The sequence below is a fragment of the Anabrus simplex genome, chromosome 3 (assembly GCF_040414725.1).
Source record: "Anabrus simplex isolate iqAnaSimp1 chromosome 3, ASM4041472v1, whole genome shotgun sequence".
Lineage (NCBI taxonomy): Eukaryota > Metazoa > Arthropoda > Insecta > Orthoptera > Tettigoniidae > Anabrus > Anabrus simplex.
Window position 1 is genome coordinate 285,519,807 of NC_090267.1, and position 21,115 is coordinate 285,540,921.

Below are 21,115 nucleotides of genomic sequence, written 5' to 3' on the forward strand. Positions count from 1 at the left end.
AGGATGTCTGCTAGCAAGGAAGCCCCTTCTGAAGCTCATAAATAAAAAGAAGAGACTCGAATGGGCTAGAAAAATCGTAATTGGACACATGAAGAGTGGAGGAAAGTGTTATTCACAGATGAATTGAAGTTCAAAATTTTTGGAACCAGACGGGGAGGATATTTGTTCACCGACGTGAAGGGGAATAGGTGGGCACAGCAGTGTGTTCTGCTTACAGTTAAACACAGTGGGGGTTCTGTTATGGTTGGGGAGTGTTTTGCAGGAGATAGAGTTGGAGACATTGTGAAAATAGAAAGATGTATGGATCAGAAGCCCTACCACCACATACTTCATTACCATACAATACCATGTGGATTGCACTTAATAGGGAAAGTGTTCACCGTACAACAGGATAATGACCCAAAACACTGGTCAGCATTCTGTAAGAAGTACATTTCATCAAAGAAAAAACAGAAAGTACTGAAAGATATGGCCTGGCCCTCTCAAAGCCCGGATTGTAATCCCATTGAAATGATCTGGGATGAAGTGGACAGATATATCAAGGAAGTTCATATATCCAGCAAGGAACATCTCTGGAACGTTGTTAAGGATGTGTGGAATCATATAGACTCCAAATACCTACAAAAATCTGATTGACCACATGCCTCCAGTTTGTGAGATAGTCATTAAATACAAGAGAGGATACTTTGATGAAAGTAAAGTGGTTATCCTGTTTGTATTATATATGTTTTATATAATTATTTTTTGGAGAAATAAATTTTGTTTTGTGTTCATATCTGAAATAACAGATAATAGTCATGGTGTATTGACATTAATGAGAAGTAGGATATGTTAAGAAGAACACGTAATATAAATTTCCTTTCATCAATCTGTATATAGAAATGTTTGGTAATAATTCATGTTACACAATTTAGGGTAGATCAGAATCTTCATCCAAAAATGTGGTCTTGAATTATTCAGCAATTAATCCAACGAGAAATGGTCCTGTCTAATTATTTTAAGCAGTTTATCCTACAACTGTTGTTGTTGTTGTTGTTGTTGTTGTTTGAGTCATCAGTCCGTAGACTGGTTTGAAGTAGCTCTCCATGTCACCCTATCTTGTGTTAACCTTTTCAGTTATATGTAATTACCACATTCTACCTCTGCTCTAATCTGCTTATTATATTCATAGCTTGGTGTACTGGTACCATTCCTACCATCTACACCTCCCTCAAAAACCAAATGAACAAGTCCTGGGTGTCTTAAGAAATGTCCTATCATTCTGTCTCTTCTTCTCATCAAATTTAGCTGAATCAATCTCAGCAATTCGATTCATTATCTTTACATTCATGATTCGATCTACCCATCTTACATTCAGCATTCTTCTGTAATACCACATTTCAAAAGCTTGCATTTTCTTTCATTCTGGGATTGTTATCATAGATAAAAGTTTTCGAAAGCATCTTTCTAATTGCGATATCTTTGATTGTAGTCAGCAAATTTGTTTTGTTAACTCGTTGGCGCCAACTAAAGGTCGATTCACACATCTCCGGGACGTGACGGCGCTCTCCGTTTCCGTATCCGTCCTTTCCGACATGAATATTTCACGTCTGTTCTCACACTTCAGTTCCGTGCAGTTATAAGTCGGCAATCAAGTGTTCCATGATGAGTTTTCTTAGTGATGATGAACTGTTAATGATAGCTATAGTCTTGGATGAAGAGGAGAAAGAGAGGAAGAAACAGTTGGTTCATCCTATATGGAAAAGCAGGGATAAGGAAGGAGAGTTTTCTACTCTATATAAGTGCTTGAAGGACGACGAAGTAAAATTTCACGGACATTTCAGAATGAGCAGAAATACATTCAGTAAGCTGTTTAAGAAGGTAGAGCCTTTAATTACAAGAAAAGACACGTTTTGGAGACCTGCAATTACACCGATGGAAAGACTGGCTGTATGCCTGCGGTAAGTAGACTTAAGTAATATTAAAATAAAATGAAAATGAAGTAGGTACATTCGTGTTCATGACAACAATTTTATAGTAGCATAAATGTACAAAAATTACACTATTTTGTAAAACATCATACCGTGAACTTTACGAGGAAGAATTTAAGAAATATGTATTTAAAACAGCAGGGAAAAATAATTGAAATCATTAGTGTTTTTGGATGTTGAAATAACTGTCATGTTACTGAGTTGATTTTTCACCAAACTTCTGCCAATAAAGTTGTAGCTTATCTTCATTCTTGTTGATTGTTGAACACGATGAAGAACTGAGAGGATCTGTAGTCGCATTTTCTGGTAGTGCCTCTAAGGGTTGAAATGCCCTCTCACCAGGTGCTGTTGTCGAGCTGGTACTTTGCTCTGTCAGCATCATCATTTCATATTTATGTGCGGTTGCGAAAATTTCTGATTTAGCTGAATTCAAATAGTATGGAGACAGTGACTTCAGCATAGGCGAAATTCCAAATAAAAAGGCATCAACGGGGTGTTGTAGATGTTCATTGGCCCAGTTAGATATGGGTGAGCCCTGCGCAGAATTTTTTTCGATGATGTATTTCATCAGTATCGACGATGCTGTTGGTTCATCCTGTAGCTTCCTTTTCTTACAATAACTTCGAGGGGTTGAAAACGTCGAGGAGTCAGTTTTATCACTGATGTTTCCTGTAGATATACCCTTGTTGTTTACATCGTGAGGTACAGGCTGCTGCTTGGATTGCGGTTGTTCTGCTGTATTTGAAGTATCATGTTCTTCTTCGTCTTCACTTTCAAAATCGTCATCTGCGGACAGATTGATGTTTCCCTTAGTTTCTCTTTCATTGAAGTATTTATCCAAGAAACTTAATTGATCCGCAAATCTGTAACGTTTTACAGTTTTTGCTGCCTCCGCACTTTTTAGTTCTCAGTTTTTTCAGCCACTTCTTATAATTATCCCTTAGATTGTTCCACCTTGCTTTGCACCTTTCACCTGGAGAAATAAATAAATTATTTAGGCCTTTACACTTTTGAAACTAGGTACGAATTTAATTAATAATTATTTAATCGTTGTAGCAGAGACGTGTTGGTGTTTACTCATAATGATAAGTTTATGATGAATTCATAAAATTAGGTATTTTGGTATTTGTTTCAGATTCCTGGCAACCGGAGATTCATTTAAAACAATATCTTACAGCTATCGTCTTGGGCATTCCACTGTACACAAGATTGTGAAAGAAACTTGCGAAGCTATAATAAGAGCAATGATACATGAAGTAATGCCTCATCCAACAGAAGAAATGTGGAAAGCCAAAGTGAAAGACTTCCAAGAACGCTGGAATTTTCCGAACTGTTTGGGATCAGTTGATGGTAAACACGTCGTCATTCAGGCTCCGCCGAACAGTTGCTCCCAGTATTTCAATTATAAGAAAACATTTTCAGTTGTTTTATTGGCACTTGTAGATGCCAACTATAACTTCATTGCTGTCGACATTGGATCGTACGGTAAGAACAGCGATGGAGGTGTCTGGGCTCATTCTAATATTGGGAAAGCTTTTGAACAAGGTGCCTTATCAGTTCCTGGATATACACAACTGCCAGGTTCGTCTATTGAAATACCACATGTAATAGTGGGTGACGAGGCATTCCCTTTAAAGTCATATATTATGAGACCGTATCCAGGCCAACAATTGGACAGAACAAAGCGAATATTCAACTATCGACTCAGCCGTGCCCGGAGGGTAGTTGAAAACACTTTCGGTATTCTAACCCAGAAATTTCGAATTTACAACAGACGAATTCAATCAAAGCCGGAAAGCATTGATAACATAATACTAGCGACTTGTGTGCTACACATTTTCATTAGAAAGTATGATGACAGTGTTTTCACGCTTATAAATGAAACGAGTGATTCCACAAACCAAGAGTTTGTCAATCCACAGCTCCATAACTTACCCCTTCGTGGTGGGAATTCGACCAGAGCGGCTTTCTGCATAAGGGATAAGTTAAAAGATTATTTCTGCTCAGAAGCTGGTTCAGTACCATGGCAAGAACACATATGAAAGATGTCGATAATGTCACTTAGTGAGTGGCTAAAGACCTTCCCGATATGCTAGTATATTAAATTCTGAGAATGTCAAATTTTAATAACATAATTAGTATATTATGAGTGTTATATTATTTTATATAGGCCTACTGTATATGATTATACTCGTATAATTGTTATAACAATTGTTTATAATGTTATGTTTATAACTATATTAAATTTGGATTGATATTCACATTGTCGTAGGTACATAGGCGTCGACTTGTTAAACATTTAGAAGGTGGGGGGGGGGAGGTTTTGCAATAAAGTGAGGTATTAGTAAATTATTTACTACAACTACTAAAGAAGAAGGTATTAATGATATTAGTACACTACATTTGCTTTTAATTACTTGAAAAATTAAATAAATGAAATTGTTGATAAATTTTTAATGCCCCTGACTTTGTAGGTTGGGGGCAGAAAGTGCCTTGTCGCGCTAAAGTCGGTGCCTATGTACAGACAAACTGATTTTCTTAATCTTAAAAGCAGAAAAAATTGGTTACCTACCATCAGCTTCCATTTTCTCGCCAATTTCCTCCCATACACGCTTCTTCAAACCACTATCCATATATTTCGAATCAGCTAAATTATATAGACAAGTGTGTGCCTTCACTAATTCAATCAGCAGTTCGTCCTTCATTTTGGGAGATAAAGTTCAAACGTACACAGAGAACCTCAGTACTCTACGAAAGCAGAGAAGCAAGAAGGCGTGATGAGAGAAATCACGTCCGTGAAAACAAGAAAATATCGTTGACGAGCGAATACGTATTGCTGGCACGGATCACGGAGAAGCACTGAAGGTCACGGCGAATGACGTTAACGGAAGTGTATGAACTCATCCCTTCGTTTATATGGCGACGATATTTTATTTTCACGGAAGATGCCGTCACGCCACGGAAAGCGCCGTCACGTCCCGGAGATGTGTGAATCGACCTTAATGGAACCATTCCGTACGTTGGCATTATGGACCGAAAGCCGACATACAGAGCTGTTCTGTACTAACTTATAAATGATGATAGTTCAAGTTACTGGCAAGAGATGGATGTTGCGGCACATACAGATTTAAAAAGAAACAATAAAACTTTTGTATCCAGTTTTATTGTTTCTGTTTTTAATAGACTTTTAATGCGGAAAAATGAGGATAGTCTCTTGCAACATACAGATTACTCGTTCAATTTCAGGGAATCTTCTAAATGAAATGCACCCTACAAAGTAGATGGAATGCTGTTAAAAAAAAAAGAAGTGTGATATGCCTGCAGTTGTTAGTAAACAAATGGTTAGTAATGACGAAGATATCGTGAAGTGGCTTGAAAGTGATGACAACTATTTTTCGTCAGAAGGCGGTGATCTTTCTTACAAAGGTGATAATAGTGATGTTGATAGTTTTAGGGAAAATTATTCTACAGTCAGGCCATGTAAAGTGTTCAAGACTCATCAAATAAGGTCAGGATTCAGGTGGCTATGTGAAAAATGTGGTGGGCCACTTCATTTGGAGAGCTGCTTCATAAAATCACACGATGACTCACTACTGAAAACAACCCCCTGTGGGTGGGGGATGAAGACGAAGAATACACCCAGAGTATCCCCTGCCTGTCGTAAGAGACGATTAAAAGGGTAAGACCCCTTGCGGGTGGTGGACACAGATGTAGAATACACCCCTGGTATCCCCTCCCTCATATTGAGTTGATGAATCCTCTAAATTGCTGGGATGTCCACAAAGCAGAGCTTAGGGTCCAGCAGCCAATGTTGTTGCTCTCTTAGCACCACCCAGGGGTCACGTGTTGGGTAATATGAGGTTAAACCTACAGACGTGTAGCAACAGCAACATAAGTAAACATAAGTAAAACTTACAAACTGAGTGACGGATTACCACAGGGATCGGTACTGGCCCCATTGCTCTTCAACATACAGTATATACAGCAGATCTACCTTCAACTAATGCTAGGAAGTTTATATACGCTGATAACATTTGCTTGGCAGCCCAGTCTGGTGATTTTGCCGGAGCAGAATCCACACTCACTAAAGATTTCTGCAGAATTGATAGTTATTTTAAAACCTGGCAACTGAAACCAAACATAACAAAAACAGAGGTCAGCTGCTTTCATTTGAGCAATAAACAAACCAATTATGTCCCTCAGGTTCAATTCAGAGGTCATATTCTGAAGTTCAATCCACATCCAAAATATTTAGGCGTTACCTTGGATCGATCCTTGACGTACAGCGAACATGTACACAAAACATCAGCCTAGATCAAAACCCTCAATTACATCCTGCACAAACTTACAGAAACAAGCTGGGGCCCATCTGCATCCACCCTCCGAACTACAGCACTTGCGTTAGTATACCCAGTAGCCGAATACTGCTGCCCAGTATGGCTCAACAGTGCCCATACAAAGAAGATAGACACTCAGTTAAATGATACAATGAGGACTATATCAGGAACCATCCAATCCACACCTCTGGATTGGTTACCAGTTCTTTCAAATCTTCCACCACCTCATCTCTGAAGACAAATGGCACTGAAGAAAGAATGCCTTAAATGCCAAGACTGCTTACATGAAGACCTCAGGCTGAAATCTAGGAACCCTTCTTGGTTACTAGGAAAGAGGCTAGCCCAAGATGAATTTCATACCAACACTGCTTGGCGCGATGGATGGGCAGCTTCAAACCCTGACAGATTAGGTCTAATTTCGGATCCAGTTGTGCAACCTCCTGGTTTCAACTTACCCAGAAAAATTTGGTAATCAATTAATCGAATCAGAACTCAACATGGCAGTTGCAACTTCTGGAAACACAAGTGGAAGATTATCAGCGACCCTTACTGCGACTGCTCTGACGTGCCTCAGACCGTTCAACATATTGTCACAGAGTGCCCACTCCGAAGATTCAGTGGGACAATAAAGGACATTCACGAGGCCAGTGATGAAGCTGTGAGTTGGATAACAAAACTGGACATTCAGCTTTAGCAGCAATGCAGATATTGATGAGCTCAAATGTACAAATATTGTTTGTTTTATTACGTTCTTGTTCTGTGTATATAGATGAAACTTTTCTTTTTTTCCTGTAATTATACATATTTGTAAATGACCAAATTGTAATAATGTAGCCTCATGCCATACGGAATATATATCCCCTCCCTGTCGTAAGAGACAACTAAAAGGGGTGACCTAGGTGCAGACATGGATTGTGGTTTGGTATCATGTGTCATGTGTTGGATCCCCTGTGGATGGAAGGGGCTGAATACATTCCTAGGTAATCCCTGCCTGTCATAGAAGGCGACTAAAAGGGTCTTGTAGCCATCGGTCCCCTCTTTATTTTTTGCTTTTATTTTTTATTAGTTGTAGACTGATTCAAAATTTTTGATGCGTGTGCTGCTTGGAGATGGGCCTGTTACGTGTGTGACTATGCTCAAAAGCCCTATGGTGACCCCGGGAAGCCATTTGGGTGGGAGGCTATGTACCCGCGCAGTAGTATCCACCTGACAACACAGGTCCCCGCACAGCCAAATGGCAGAAGGACATATTTTTATTAATTTTTTTTTTCTATACTTATTACTCTGTACACGCTGTGGGGTACATGCTATTGCATAGATGCCAACTATTACGATTCAATCGTAATAATTACGAATCACCCATCATAATTACGCTTTTATGAATCACACACCACAAATTACGATTTTTTGTTGATTTTAAAATCTAAGTGTATGAAGTGTTCAAAAGGATACACAAGGAATGCCATTACAGCTTGAATTCTCAGAATATTCTTTTCGGATTTCTCAGTAATCATTTAAACCCCTTTCGTGTCCTTCGTTTAAGAATATTTCGAGTTTTCACGTGCCGAACACAGTGTGTGCTTCCAGTACCGATAAAATAGGCACCTGTGAAGTGATATATCTTGCGGAGTTGTTGTCTTCGTTCGGCACATGATCAGACTTCCATGATGCAAGTATGAGAGTTCTTTCGTCTTTGTTTTGGCTGCAAAGTGGTGAAAAACTCCGTTTCATTGTGAATAATATGTGCGTGACTGTTGAAGTATATATTGCGATTTTGCTTGCCAAATTTACATAGGATATATGCTAATCGCGTGTTACAAAATGCGAAGCGATTCCCTGTGCAGCAAAATATGTGTAATGACGTTACCGTGACTAGTGACGTTATTAATAAACCAAAAAAGTTCAAAAATTTAGGGAGGAATACTCGAATGAAGGGCTCTGTTTACTGCGTTCCTCAAAATCTCATTCGCACGTGTTTTGTACTGTGTGTAGCCGCGATTTTTCCGATGCGCGTGATGAGAAAGAACAACAAGACTGAATTCCGTGCTAGTATGAACTCCGAAATGTTCAGTGCAGAGGGTGCAGTTGATATCAAAAGTAAAAGCATGTCACCAATGTACGTTTACCAGACAGGAACTACAAGCTGCTAAGAGAACAAGTACAGTACTCAACAAAAGAAATGATCCTTCAACCTCCACTCAGATATGTTCCGTACTGTAGATCACCTATCACTTTAGCAGATAAGAATCATACACTCTTTATATGCCAGTCTTTAAATTGTTACATCTGGTGGAATTGCATGTTGTTCATTGATTTTTCAGTGATATGTAACTTAGTAAGATCTCGGAAAAAAAATTCCTCGGCTCTTAAATGCTATCGTAGGCAGCTTACTGTGGCCAACTTGGTAACATTTGAAAAACTCTGTGCTAAGGCGTGAGTTCTTATTCGGCAGAGTAAGAAAGCTTCTTGGGAGAGATATGTGTCATCTATGACGTCACATACACCATCATCTCAAGTGTGGATTAAACTTCGACATATTTCGTGTTTACATGGATCCTCTTGAGTACCAGGAATTTCCATTGCAGGCAGTATCGTCACTGAACTGCTCTCGATTGCTAATCATCTAGCCAGTCATTTCACGGATGTGTCTGTCTCTGGGAATTACCATAGTGATTTCCTCACTCTGAAGCTGGGGGCAGAACATCATCTGCTCAGTTTTGCCACTCAAGATTCAGAGGACTGTAACCAGTGGCGGCCGATCAATCGTGCTAGCGGGCTCCAGCATGTAGCTTGGAAATGTAAGGAATTAATTATCAGTACAATTATTCCAGTGCCTTTGCTTTGTTTTGAGTAAGGTATGAATTTGTGTTTTGTGAAAATCAGGATGAGATATGTCGAACACCTAGCTCTGTTCTCCCAGGAAACTGGGCTCATGCTCATGTGAAATGTGCTAAGAAGTTGAATATTTTGAAGTTTCTTAACAGCACTACTTGGGGGGCTGACTGCATGGTGCTCCTACGATTTTATAGGGCGCATATTTTATCCAGGTTAGACTACGGCAGTGCGACATATGGATCAGCAAGGCAAAGCGTCCTTGCGAAATTGAATAGCATCCACCACAGAGGGGTTAGGTTGGCAACGGGAGCTTTTCGTACAAGACCCATTGCTAGCCTGCTCGCTGAATCTGGTGTGCCGCCTTTACACCTGAGGTGCTGCTAGCAAAGGCTTCATTTCAAATAAGCTGAGAGCGATAATAGGAACAACTAAGGTATGGACGACTTTGCTTCGGGCTTCTTGGAGGGAAGCAGTGGTATTATGTCGTCTTTGGATTGTCCACGGTATAGTATCACATTCCTATTTACTGAAAGGAGAACCCCGTCCAGTGTGTACTTGAGGCGATAATCTTACCGTGGTGCACATCCTTACAGAGAGCATGGACCTGGTTGACCTGTGCCATAGTCTAAAACTCCCGGGTACCTTCTCCCTCATCCTGCTAGATAATGAGCTGTCAGAAGACCTCGTCATCCGTTTATGAGGGATAGTGGTTTTAGTGGTTTGTTTTATCACATATAAATTTAGTGTTTCGTATTAGTCTTTATATTATTGTTTACTAGGTTTTATTCAATTGACTGTGTTTCAGTTTGTGTTTTTTTTTTTAAATGTGTTTTTTTAAAATAATAATTTGCACGATGTATAATTGCATTTATTTCAATGTCTTACTGTACCATAATCTATCATCTATCCTTTTACCAAAAATAAGGCATTGCGAATTAGATCCTCTGATTATTTTAAACTCGCAATCATTGTTCATCATCATCATTTGTTTTAAATTCTGGTCAGCAGATACATTTTAAAATTTGAATTATATCAGATACAGGATTATTTCAGGTCGTTGTATTATCCACTGAGGTACCCCACTTGGTTGTCTGACAAGACGGGGAACTGAAGGTACATCAAACAATCTGTGAATGCTGTCCAAGCGTATTCCAACCGGCCGCGTAGCTTGAGGATAAGCAGCGTACAACTGACATATGACTCTGGAATGCCATGAGTTTGTAATGCTTCTGTCCTATGCTGCAAATTTGCGACAGATGCTACTTCACCTAAGATATCCTTGTGTATTCCACAATGGATTATTACAAAATATTCCACAATGGAAACCGTCAGGTTTCTCAGTACTCCGTCAAATGACTTCTCAAGATTGATCAAAACTAAGGTTTTTTTAAAATCATCTCTGTGTTTTTTCACCATAGTCATCATGGCCTAATAGCATATACGGTGGATTTCCCCGGTACAAATCCCGCCTGCCATGCGCTGCTATCAATGTCAGAGGTTCGTGCATATGGTATCCTGTTGCTCGAATCCGTCTGCATGTGGTACATGTGGCAGAGGAGCTCATAACACGGATAACACGAGTGCGACGGCGTTCTTTGATAGCCGCTGCAATTTCTTTGTTCCACCAAGGAATGAGTTTTCTGCGAGAAGTCCCTCCATTCCTATCTGTGTCGGTGCAACGTAAAGCGACTAGCGAAAACTTGTGTATCTGTATTTCAAAAACTTAAGAGTTAAAGACGTGAAAATTAGTATTAGGAATATTCTTTAAAAGTAAGGAAACACATATTTTTTTGTTTTCAGAAAATCCTCTTAAGGGGGGAGGGGGGAGAAAAAGAGGTGAAAAGGGGTTGAATACCTTTTATGAGGATATTTAATCTCAAAAACTGATGATTTTACAGTCATGAAAATTGGTGTTTGGAATCTCGTTTAAAAATGAAGAAACATGAATTTTTTTGTTTTTGGAAACAACTCAAGGTGGGGGGGTTAAAAATGACTGAAAAATGGGTTGCATTATTTTCGTTAGGATACTGGTATTTCCAAAAGTGAAGATATTACAGACGTGAAAATTGGTATTTGGAATCTCCTTTATAAATAAAGACACCTGTATTTTTGTGGCAGGGAGGGCGGAGGCAGAATCTACTTAAGGGGGGTGTAAAAGGAGTTGAATTATTTTTAGGAGGATGAAACTAAGAAGTGGACTTAAAACAATACACCCCTAAGGGAGTTTTGACTGGGTGTGAGGAATGATGACAAAAATATGTATTTATATGAAACCGTTCGAATTATGAAGTTAATATTCCAGATGATATCCTAGGTATTAAATAACAGAAGATTTGAAACATATTTAACTGCTCAGAGAGTTAAGTAGAGGTTAAGATCCAAAAACAAATATAGTCATTTCTTCCTCCAAAACGGTTCAACGTACGAAGACAAAATTCCAAATAACGATATACACAAGGGTTGGAACTTAAATTGTGGTAATACCGCTGTGGAAACGCTATGCAGCGGAATCTAATATTGTCGCTGATAGCACACGTTGGTTACATACCTACCGTACCTATGAGCAAAGGGACTCACCCTTCCGACATCACCTGCGTGCGCACAAGCGAGAGAAACACAGTCACTTGTGAGCTAGCGGTCTAACGTACCGTTGTCACTATGTTTTCCAAACAGGAACAACTGAGTTGGATCAAGATTGAATGTGCCAGAGGTCATACAGCACAACAGTGTCATCAAGGTCTTCAAGAGGCTTGCGGGGAATCTCCATTGCCTTACAGAACAGTGGCACGTTGGGTAAAAGCCTTCAACGATGGTCGGCAAACTGTGGCGGACATTCATCTGGCAGGTTGTCCTACGAGCGTCAGTGAAGTTACTGGACAGTGATCGAAACTGAGGATGAAGATGTAGGAACCACTTCGTGGCATTCACTTCAGAACTGTTGCAGAGATTCGAAAGGCTGTTGACCGCTCCAGTCGCACCATCAACAGAACAGGCTCTGCTAAAGGTATACTACAACTTCCACATTGCAGGCAACGGGTTATACACAACGGTGGTGACTACATTGAAGGACAGTAAAGGTTGCTAACGTAATTCTTTTGTATCTGTTGTAAATAAATAGTTGCCACTATTTTAGTTCCAACCTTCGTATTTTAAATCCTAGGTGTGAAATAAGAAATTTCTTTTACGTTCCACCCTTAAAGTGTTAAATGAGGTTAGCACCATAAACAAAATTATTCATCCCTCCAAATCCGTTTGTCGTACAAAGTTGTAATTTTACAAGATGGGTTTTCTTTTATGTCCTAGGTGTCAGATATCGTACTTCAAAATATTTCTCCCCTAAGGAATTTAGATGGTGGTTGACTCTCAAAAACACAACATCCATTGTTCCAAAACCGTTTCAGGCTATAATATATTTTTTTATGAAAGGTGTTCTTCTATATCCTAGATGTTAATAAATATTTTAAAACGTTCACCCCTAAAAAATATTAATTCCTCCATTACTGTTTGATGTACAAAATCAAAATTTCACAGGTTGGTCACTTTTATATCCTAGATTTTAAATAAGATAGGGTTTAAAACATTCACATTCTTCCGTATGGGGTTCAAATGAGCGTTGGATCAGGAAATAAATAATTCCCCCAAAACTGTTTGACATACAAACTGATGGCGTGTTTTACAGGCTCAGCTGATAGTGGACTCTCCAAAATGTAAAACTTTGAATAATAATTTTCAGTTTCAAGCCGTAGGGAAGCATGGTTATCTTGCTAGTTCACAATAGATAAACATGAATTCAAAATCATTGACAAATTCAAATATTTAGGAGTAATAATATATGACCCCAATGAAAAGTAGACATGGCATAGTAGAATAAATAAACTGATGAGAACCTAACATATAACCAAGAACACACACAATAATTTCCTCTCAATAACCACAAAATTTAAACACTAAAGAAGAGTTATACAACCAGAAATAACATATGCAAATGAAACCCTTTTCAAAACAACTAACACTGCAGAAATAGACAGATTACTCAAGATTGAAAGAAGAAGAGTCAGTTTGTGCATAAACAAAAACTACCAAGACTAGACTAGCTTCTAATAAGACAGTCTACAAGGAAATGGAACTTATAATGAGTACATTGAAGAAGCGAATCTCATTCTTTGGACATCTGTTCAGGACACCAGAAAACAGAATCATCGGGAGAATTATTGAAAAAGGAAGGAACAGTAAGAGCAACATTAAATGGATTACAGAAATAAAGGAAGATATGATGGAACTACAAATTACAGTAGCAAATTTAAAAAACAAAACATACAAAATCAAGAAACTTGCAGACTAACCAACCAGACAACAAGCCAAGGTCAGTAGACGGACAGTGGGACGAGTGATTTCAGATGAAGAAAGAAAGTTAAAATCCGAGAGAATGAAGAAGTTTTGGGCTGAAGAACCTTTTTTATAAAATTGACTCAAGTCGTTCAGTGAAGGCTATAAAATGTAAATAATAATAATAATAATAATAATTACAATTACTCATTTACTCATGCACTCACTCTTTTGGCTTCTGAGGGACGTGAAGTTCCCTTGCCGATCTCGCAGTCCTCTTCCATCCTTTTCGATCTTGAGCCCACTCTTCCCAGTTATCAATTTTTAATAATAATAATAAAAATAATAATGATCACTTAGCGCAGAAATTAACAAAAATTGGTAAATTTTATTTCTTTCCTTTCTTAAAATTTGGAGAGAGAAATTTAATGATATAACGAGAAACAGTTGAAATTTTACTTGGGGATATTCACATCAAATAACAAGCTTGTCAGCTCCAACAATACATTGGACATACAAGTCTAATCAGGTACAAAATTAATTGGGAGAAACTTCCAGTAGTCAACCTACATATTAAAGAACATAATTGCTCCCGACAGGTACAATATTTTGAAAGAGCATAGTTGCTCCGAACAGGTACACATTATAGAGTCCGAGCTCCAAATATATGGAGGCTAGCCTCAATTAAACAATCAGTTGCTATTTAAAATTTCAGTTACACTGGTAACTCCTAGGGTGTCCTCACTTCATAGTGTTAATACACGGGTTGCCCCATGGAGGGCTTATCAATTACAAAGTTTCACAACCAGGAAAAGTACTGTTCCCAAGGGCACCTAAACATCATAAGGAATATACAGGGCCATTATTACCCACCTACTAGGCCTTATGAAGGAAAAAAAAAAGTTACACAAAACAGGCCGTTAACAAAAGGCAAGGAGGCAAAACACTGGCACTCCTTAGAAGAATGTTCTAGAAAAGACAAGAACCTAAGTAGGCTTAAGGCCCAATGACACAAATTCTAATCCCATACCAAAAAGGGGTGACTAAAGAGGAACGTTTAAAGGCCGAGACAAATTTCCAGAATTTAGAAGTTGAAACTTTTAGTCACCCAGCTCAAAAGTAGAAGGGGAGAGTTCCAGGGGTCACTACTCATGCTCCCTTACATTAAATATTTTCCCAGTAGGGAATATAAATCAAGTCCGAAGACTGCGCAGAAGGTCCTACATTTTATCTCTCTCTCCCCCCCCCCCCCCCCTAAAGAAAAGATGGCATATTAGATTTTAAGAAAATTGCTAAAATCTTCCCCTCAAAACACATGCCGGCTCATTCACATGTTCAGGTAAATTCTGCCATTACCTGTTAGCGCTTGATTTTCTTCAAGCTGGCTGTGCCCTGCCTCCTGCCCCCTCTGATCTCCGTGAAGTCACATTCTCAAACACCGGAGCAAATCAGACAAGACGGCCCTGAAGCGCTTTCCTATAATAGCTCCGCAGGAGAAATTTCTAGATTAAATTAAAATCCAGAGCGCTGATAGGCTAAATTTCCATACACCCCCCTGGGTTTGATTGGCTAGAGAACTTAGTTACAGGCATGTGATAGACAGATTAAGTAGAGGAGGAACCAGGTGAAGTATTGACAAGTTTAGCCCATCAAAAGAGAACAATGAGCAGAAAAAGGGTTTACCAACATTAGCAAATTAACGTTCTCTGGCAGTAGACTGGAACTTAGCCCACCAGAGATCGCTAGAAAGTGGATGCTAGTGCCATCTTCTGATCGGGGAAGAGAGTTTTAGAAAGTCTTAAAAGTTCTTGGTCACTGTCATAGATGGCCATAGAGAAGGCGCGCAGTTTAAATAGCTGGGGGAGGTGTACCCCTCATGAAAGATTTACGATTATTATTATTATTATTATTATTATTATTATTATTATTATTATTATTCAAGCACTATGACAATTTCCACAAGGTATTGTATTGTTTTATCATTACTATGATTGTTGTTGTAAAAGTGCATATTTTGTTATGTGCTATTTCAGTACTTTATTTTATTACATCAATTCCAAGTGATAAGAATACCGGTGATTTCTCTACGGTGTCATGTTATTTTATTCAAGGTTTTGTGTTCAAAATATCATAGTGCTGAATGTATAAAATGCCAGTGTATTCAGTTTTTTTTTGTTTTGTTTTAATAATGACTGGAAACATGTTAACTTTCCTTCTTTATGCAATACCAGCAAATGTACCTATGCTTCAGTATGGTATTCTACATTGTATCAAAGTAAATTACTGTGAATAAGATTTTTTTTTAATTGCATGTATTTTAGCGTTATACAAGAAACGGCATGAGGAGGTCGCCATATGTTGTTTCCAATGTAAAGTGTGAGTTGCAGAGTTATGATGATAACGGCAGGCTCACTTGCCTACTGCCATTCACGATTGAGTTTGGAAGTTTTCATTTTAATAGAAGGCCCTGTTGTCTACTGTGCAGTCACAGTCAATTTGAGGAGTTTTAGTTACAATGACAGACCCTCTTTCCTACTTCCAGACACGATATGGTAGGGGAGTTTTGAATGAAATTGCATCCTCCCTTGCCTTTCTGCCTGTCAAATTCATTACAATGGTGGGCCCTCCTTACTAATGCCAGCTACACAGGATTTGGAGAAGGACCCCATTCCTACTGCCAGTCGAAGTCTATGTGTGGAGTATTAATTACAATAGCAGATGCCCTTCTGCTGACAGTCACTATTGATTTGTAAATGGCAGACACACCCCTTCTAAGTTGCTACAAATCAACTTCAATGAATATATATATATATCAACATACAAAAGTTTATGCATGTTTACATATAGCAGACCTTCATTTACAGATTAACTGCTACTAAACGGTACGTTACATCAATAAACGGATTGTACCATAATACGCCTCTTTTAGCAGTCTAAATGGTTGATCCTATGACATTTTTTTGTATCTCCTCTATTTATGGGTTAGATTGAGTTAAAAACTTTGAATAAGAACAGAATATGGGTAAGGTTTTCACACACTGTGTAACTTTTTGGTTACTCATGTGATGGCTAGAAACATTGAAATTGTCTCACATATTGCTACTGGGAGGGCCGAATTTGATGATTCTGTCTTTCCTATGTGTCAAACTATGAATTATATGTGTAAAAACAGCAAAATTTACGTACAGTAGAGAAACATAACCGAATCTAATGCATAAGGTATAGAGATACGACGAAAAGTTATAGGGCCAAAGTTGTAGATCATTCCAAATTGAGCACAGATTGTGCCATCCGTTTTGTGATACAACTTACCGTTTAGCCACCAAATACCTCGAAAGGAAGGTCTGCACCTTCATTAAAATTGCCTCCATATTTCGATATTTTTTGGGGGTAAAAAGTGAAAAATTTAAACATCTTGGAATTTTTCTGTTGGTTGCAGGTTAAAAGCTATAATTTTGCCAAATTTCAATTTTCTAGCTCATCTGGCAGATTGTGCTGCTATCCTGATATGGAAGGAAGAGGGGTAAAAATTAGGAATTTCCTGAAAGTTTTTAAGCCCACGAAACCTATAGGTTATCACTTTGGTCTTATGCTGAGCCCAAAATTTGAAGCCCCAAAATTTGTCTTGTGGCATGCCCCAGGGAATTTTGAGAATGTTTAATTTCTTGGGATCCTAAGGTCTTCAGCTTCTCTGGTAGCAAGTTGTACGTTTCTGAGGTGCCTGGAAGTGCCTCATTAATTCATGTCTATTTTCATTTTTATACTTGTATACAGAGGTGTCCAGAAAAATGTAGACACTCTTTGATAGTCAATATTAATGGAACATTCAAGGTCCCCCATAGGTAGAAGTCAAGAGGTGTATGATCTGGAGATCTGGTGGGTACTCAACAGCTCTTCTTCGACCTATCCATCGTCCAGGTAGATTTTAATCCAAGTAGGTTCTGACATCTCTTTGGTCATGAGGCGGAGCACCACCTTCTAGATAAAATCTTTCATTTCCAAACACCTTTCAGATGACATGTAAAATCGATGTTTGCAGCATATACACCTCACCAGTTACGGTACCTTCAAAGAGGAATGGACCAATCAAACCACGCGATGACGGAGCACACCACAAATTAACACTGGGTAGATTTTGTCCACGTAAACGTGAGGATTTTCAGGAGCCCAGTATATGCAGTTATGACGGTTTACAGTACCTTTCAGTTCGGATTGCATCTCTTCAGACCAGACAACCATCCCTGCAAACCGTTCAGCCTCGCAAAGCATGCCTTCAAACCACTTGCAGTACTCCATCCTTCGATCTGGGTCATCCTCGTTCAGAGCGTGCAGCAATTTTGGAATGTAAACTTTCCACTTTGCAGCCTTCAGAATTCGTCGTACAGTTGTTTGGCTAACCCCTGATTCGCTGATTTTTGAGGTGACCTAGCAAAATGTTGCAACACAGCAACACTGGAAGCTGGGCTTGTTGGCCAGACCTTTTCTTATGCAAATCCTGAACAGGACCGTCGACTTCAAATTTATCCTGGATACGGTAAATTGTTGTACGTGTTGGTCACTGAGTTCCATACACATTACTCCATTGCCATTATACCCCTGTCAAGTTTTCGTACTTCCATTGCCCCTTCAATATGGCCTTGCGTTGCTCAAACAACAATCTTACTTCATTCATTGCTGCACTGTCATCTGCTGGAAAACGCGCGCCAAGATCGTCTCGCCATTCACGTGACCATCATCTGTTGAGAGTCCGGCTCCATGGCTAAATGGTTAGCGTGCTGGCCTTTGGCCACAGGGGTCCCGGGTTCGATTCCCGGCAGGGTCGGAAATTTTAACCTTAATTGGTTAATTTCCCTGGCACGGGGGCTGGGTGTATGTGTCGTCTTCATCATCATTTCATCCTCATCACGACGCACAGGTCACCTACGGGTGTCAAATCAAAAGACCTGCATCTAGTGAGCCGAACTTGTCCTCGGACACTCCTGGCACTAAAAGCCATACGCCATTTCATCTGTTGAGAAAACCATGGACTATGCTACCGCACAAGAATTGCAACGATATGTCATTTTGTTCCAAGATATTAATTATCAAAAAGTGTCTACATTTTTCTGGACCCCTCTGTATGTGTATTGTACCAGAAAACCTCAAACATGCTATCTTGGAGAGCATGTATTTATGCAGGGGGTTTACGATCCATGCTTGGAATGCATACAGAGAGACAGAGGTTTTCAAATTAAACTTTTTAAATTGAATTGTTTGGTTATTCATAAAAGAAAAGTTGCATATCACCTTTAATAAAGCTGGAGTTGGGAAAGAGGAGTGAATGTCCTTTGTCTTGTGGCAGGCATTGTCCCACACTGCTGGTACTCCTTCCCCACACCGTAGGTCAGCTTTCTGTACCATGGGACCATGTGAATTCCCACGACGACTAGAAGTTCTGGAAGTTCTTGCAGATCGCAGACAGTCTGGGAGTCTTAAGTTCCAGGGTTCACTAATTTGGTACGATTGTGTACACTCGACTGATTATTTATTGGTTCATTTTGAAATTAAATTGAATGGTGCTGGTCCCCACAAAGGGAGTAAAGAAATGTGGCTATACCAGTTAGAATGGCAATAGAATCTATCACGAACATTTATTTACCATAACTGTACAATGAAAATAAAGAGATTATTCTGCGGTTTGAATGTTAATGCGATTATGCGCACTCAAAAGCAAAATTCACTTGACACAGTTTTTAAAGATTTTCAAAAGAAACATTTCACGTGGCACAGTTTTGATAATTTCACTGGGCACAGTTATAAATAAATTCAAAGTAATGATTCACTTGTGCGTTTCACAATTCATGAAGTAAGAGGACACAAATGTGTAAGAAGTTTCGTTACGTCCTACTATTGTCAGAATTATTTACAAGTCGGTGAGACTACAACGTGTTAAGTACAGACGTATGAATTTAGTTCCATTCATAAGTGATAATATGGGGTATTTAGTTACGAATGTAAATAAAGCTTTGTTTTCTGAGACCACTTTGTTATGTCTAATACTGCACATAGTACTGTCATGACCTTCAACCACTTGTATGAGAAAGTAATTTCTCCTGAAACTACTTGGTTAAATCTATTCAATTCTAAAGTAGAGTAAATGTTAATCAGCTTTCAAATGTATTTACAAACTCCTAGTCTTGTGCATTGCCCTAAAGACTAAGTCAACATCTCCACTCGAAGAAAGAAATAAAGAATTTGAATTACACTTGGAAATACAAGTCCTGAGATTAGCACTCGACATTCAACTAAGTTTGAATTCACAGTTCAAAAATATTAAGTTCAATTGCACAGTTCTAATATAACTTGAAAAATGCAAGTCCGATGTACACGGCTCAGAATACGAACTTATAGAAAATATTTTGGACTTCTTTCTACCTTGTTGATCAAATCAATTCAGTCTTATTATAATCTTTGTATATAAATTATTAATCTGAGCATGTTGGCCGTGCTGTTAGGGACGTGCATGTGTGAGCTTGCATTCGGGAGATAATGGGTTCAAACCCCAGCCTTGAATAGTTTTCTGTGGTTTCCCATTTTCTCACCAGGCAAATGCTGAGGCTTTATCTTAATTAAGGCCACGGCTGCTTCCTTCCCACTCCTAGCCCTTTCCTATCCCATCGTTGCCATACGACCTATCTGTGTCGGTGCGACGTGAAGGCAATTGTAAAAGAAAAATAATATGTTACATTATGGTTAAATTTTAAAATTTCAAATGTAGTTTTCTGTTCTTGTTCTGATATTACTCTTCTTGTTCCGATATTACTCTTTCGTTATCAGACCTGGTAACAAAAGTAGCAGTTCAAGACGGAAAACAGTGGCTCTCTCTATGGAAGGGGAAAGTAACACTGCAGATACATGGAAACCAGTTGAGGACTTAAGTTTTGGTGAGTAATAATTGTTTTCTTAGATATTGCTCATAATTGATACTTCCATAGTGTTCACTAGTATAGGGCCAGTTGTGATGTGATTGTTTTACTGTGTTTCCTTGTTTTTGCTCATTGTTGCCGATACTGTGCTGAGCTAGTCAGATGGTAGAATGCTGAGTTTCTGAACATAGTTTTGTATTCCGACTCAGTGCAGTGATATTTGATAGTGCTCATGTAGGCCAACCTTGTGTAGGTAGATTTACCAGTTGGTAAAAGACCTTTATAACAAAGTTTGCAGCTCTACATTGTGTCTGAAAACTGTAAAAGTAGTTACTGGGACAAAAATATATGTAACATTATTACTTTCATTAATATGTTCCTTAGATCCTAACTCCTTCAACAGTGTTTTTCTGAACTTATGAGTTACTTGGTATGCTTTCAAAATGTGTAGTTGCAGAGTGAAGCATTATGTAGATGAAGACTAAGGAAGATGGCTGCTATAGTTTAAAGTACATTCATTTGTGTTATGAACAGTCTAAGGAATCTCTAACTCCCATTGGTACTCTGTCCCATTTTTTGTTGTTTGTTACATTTTGCAATATTGTTTAGTTTCGTGACTTGCAATGCCATCATATCTCGCCATATGTTCAATCACAGCCACTACAGTACCCGGAGCCGATGGGCAACAATGCTGCGAAACTCTATTGGCAACCATTTCAGAACTCCATTGTCGACTAAGAAA

At 38.8% G+C, this 21,115-nt stretch overlaps 2 protein-coding genes across 2 annotated transcripts in view; both read left to right on the forward strand.

Moving 5' to 3' along the window:
• Positions 1–4,012, forward strand: part of LOC137498870 (uncharacterized) — a 31,367-nt gene extending 27,355 nt beyond the window's left edge. The window contains exons 3-4 of the mRNA XM_068226537.1: positions 1,636–1,940; positions 3,106–4,012. Of these exons, the coding sequence (XP_068082638.1) occupies positions 1,636–1,940; positions 3,106–4,012 (1,212 nt within the window). The remainder of the gene's footprint in view (positions 1–1,635; positions 1,941–3,105) is intronic.
• LOC136867230 (condensin-2 complex subunit H2) overlaps positions 1–21,115 on the forward strand; it is a 266,034-nt gene that overhangs the window by 78,171 nt on the left and 166,748 nt on the right. Inside the window, exon 4 of the mRNA XM_068227053.1 lies at positions 20,285–20,391. Coding sequence (XP_068083154.1) covers positions 20,285–20,391 — 107 coding nt within the window. The remainder of the gene's footprint in view (positions 1–20,284; positions 20,392–21,115) is intronic.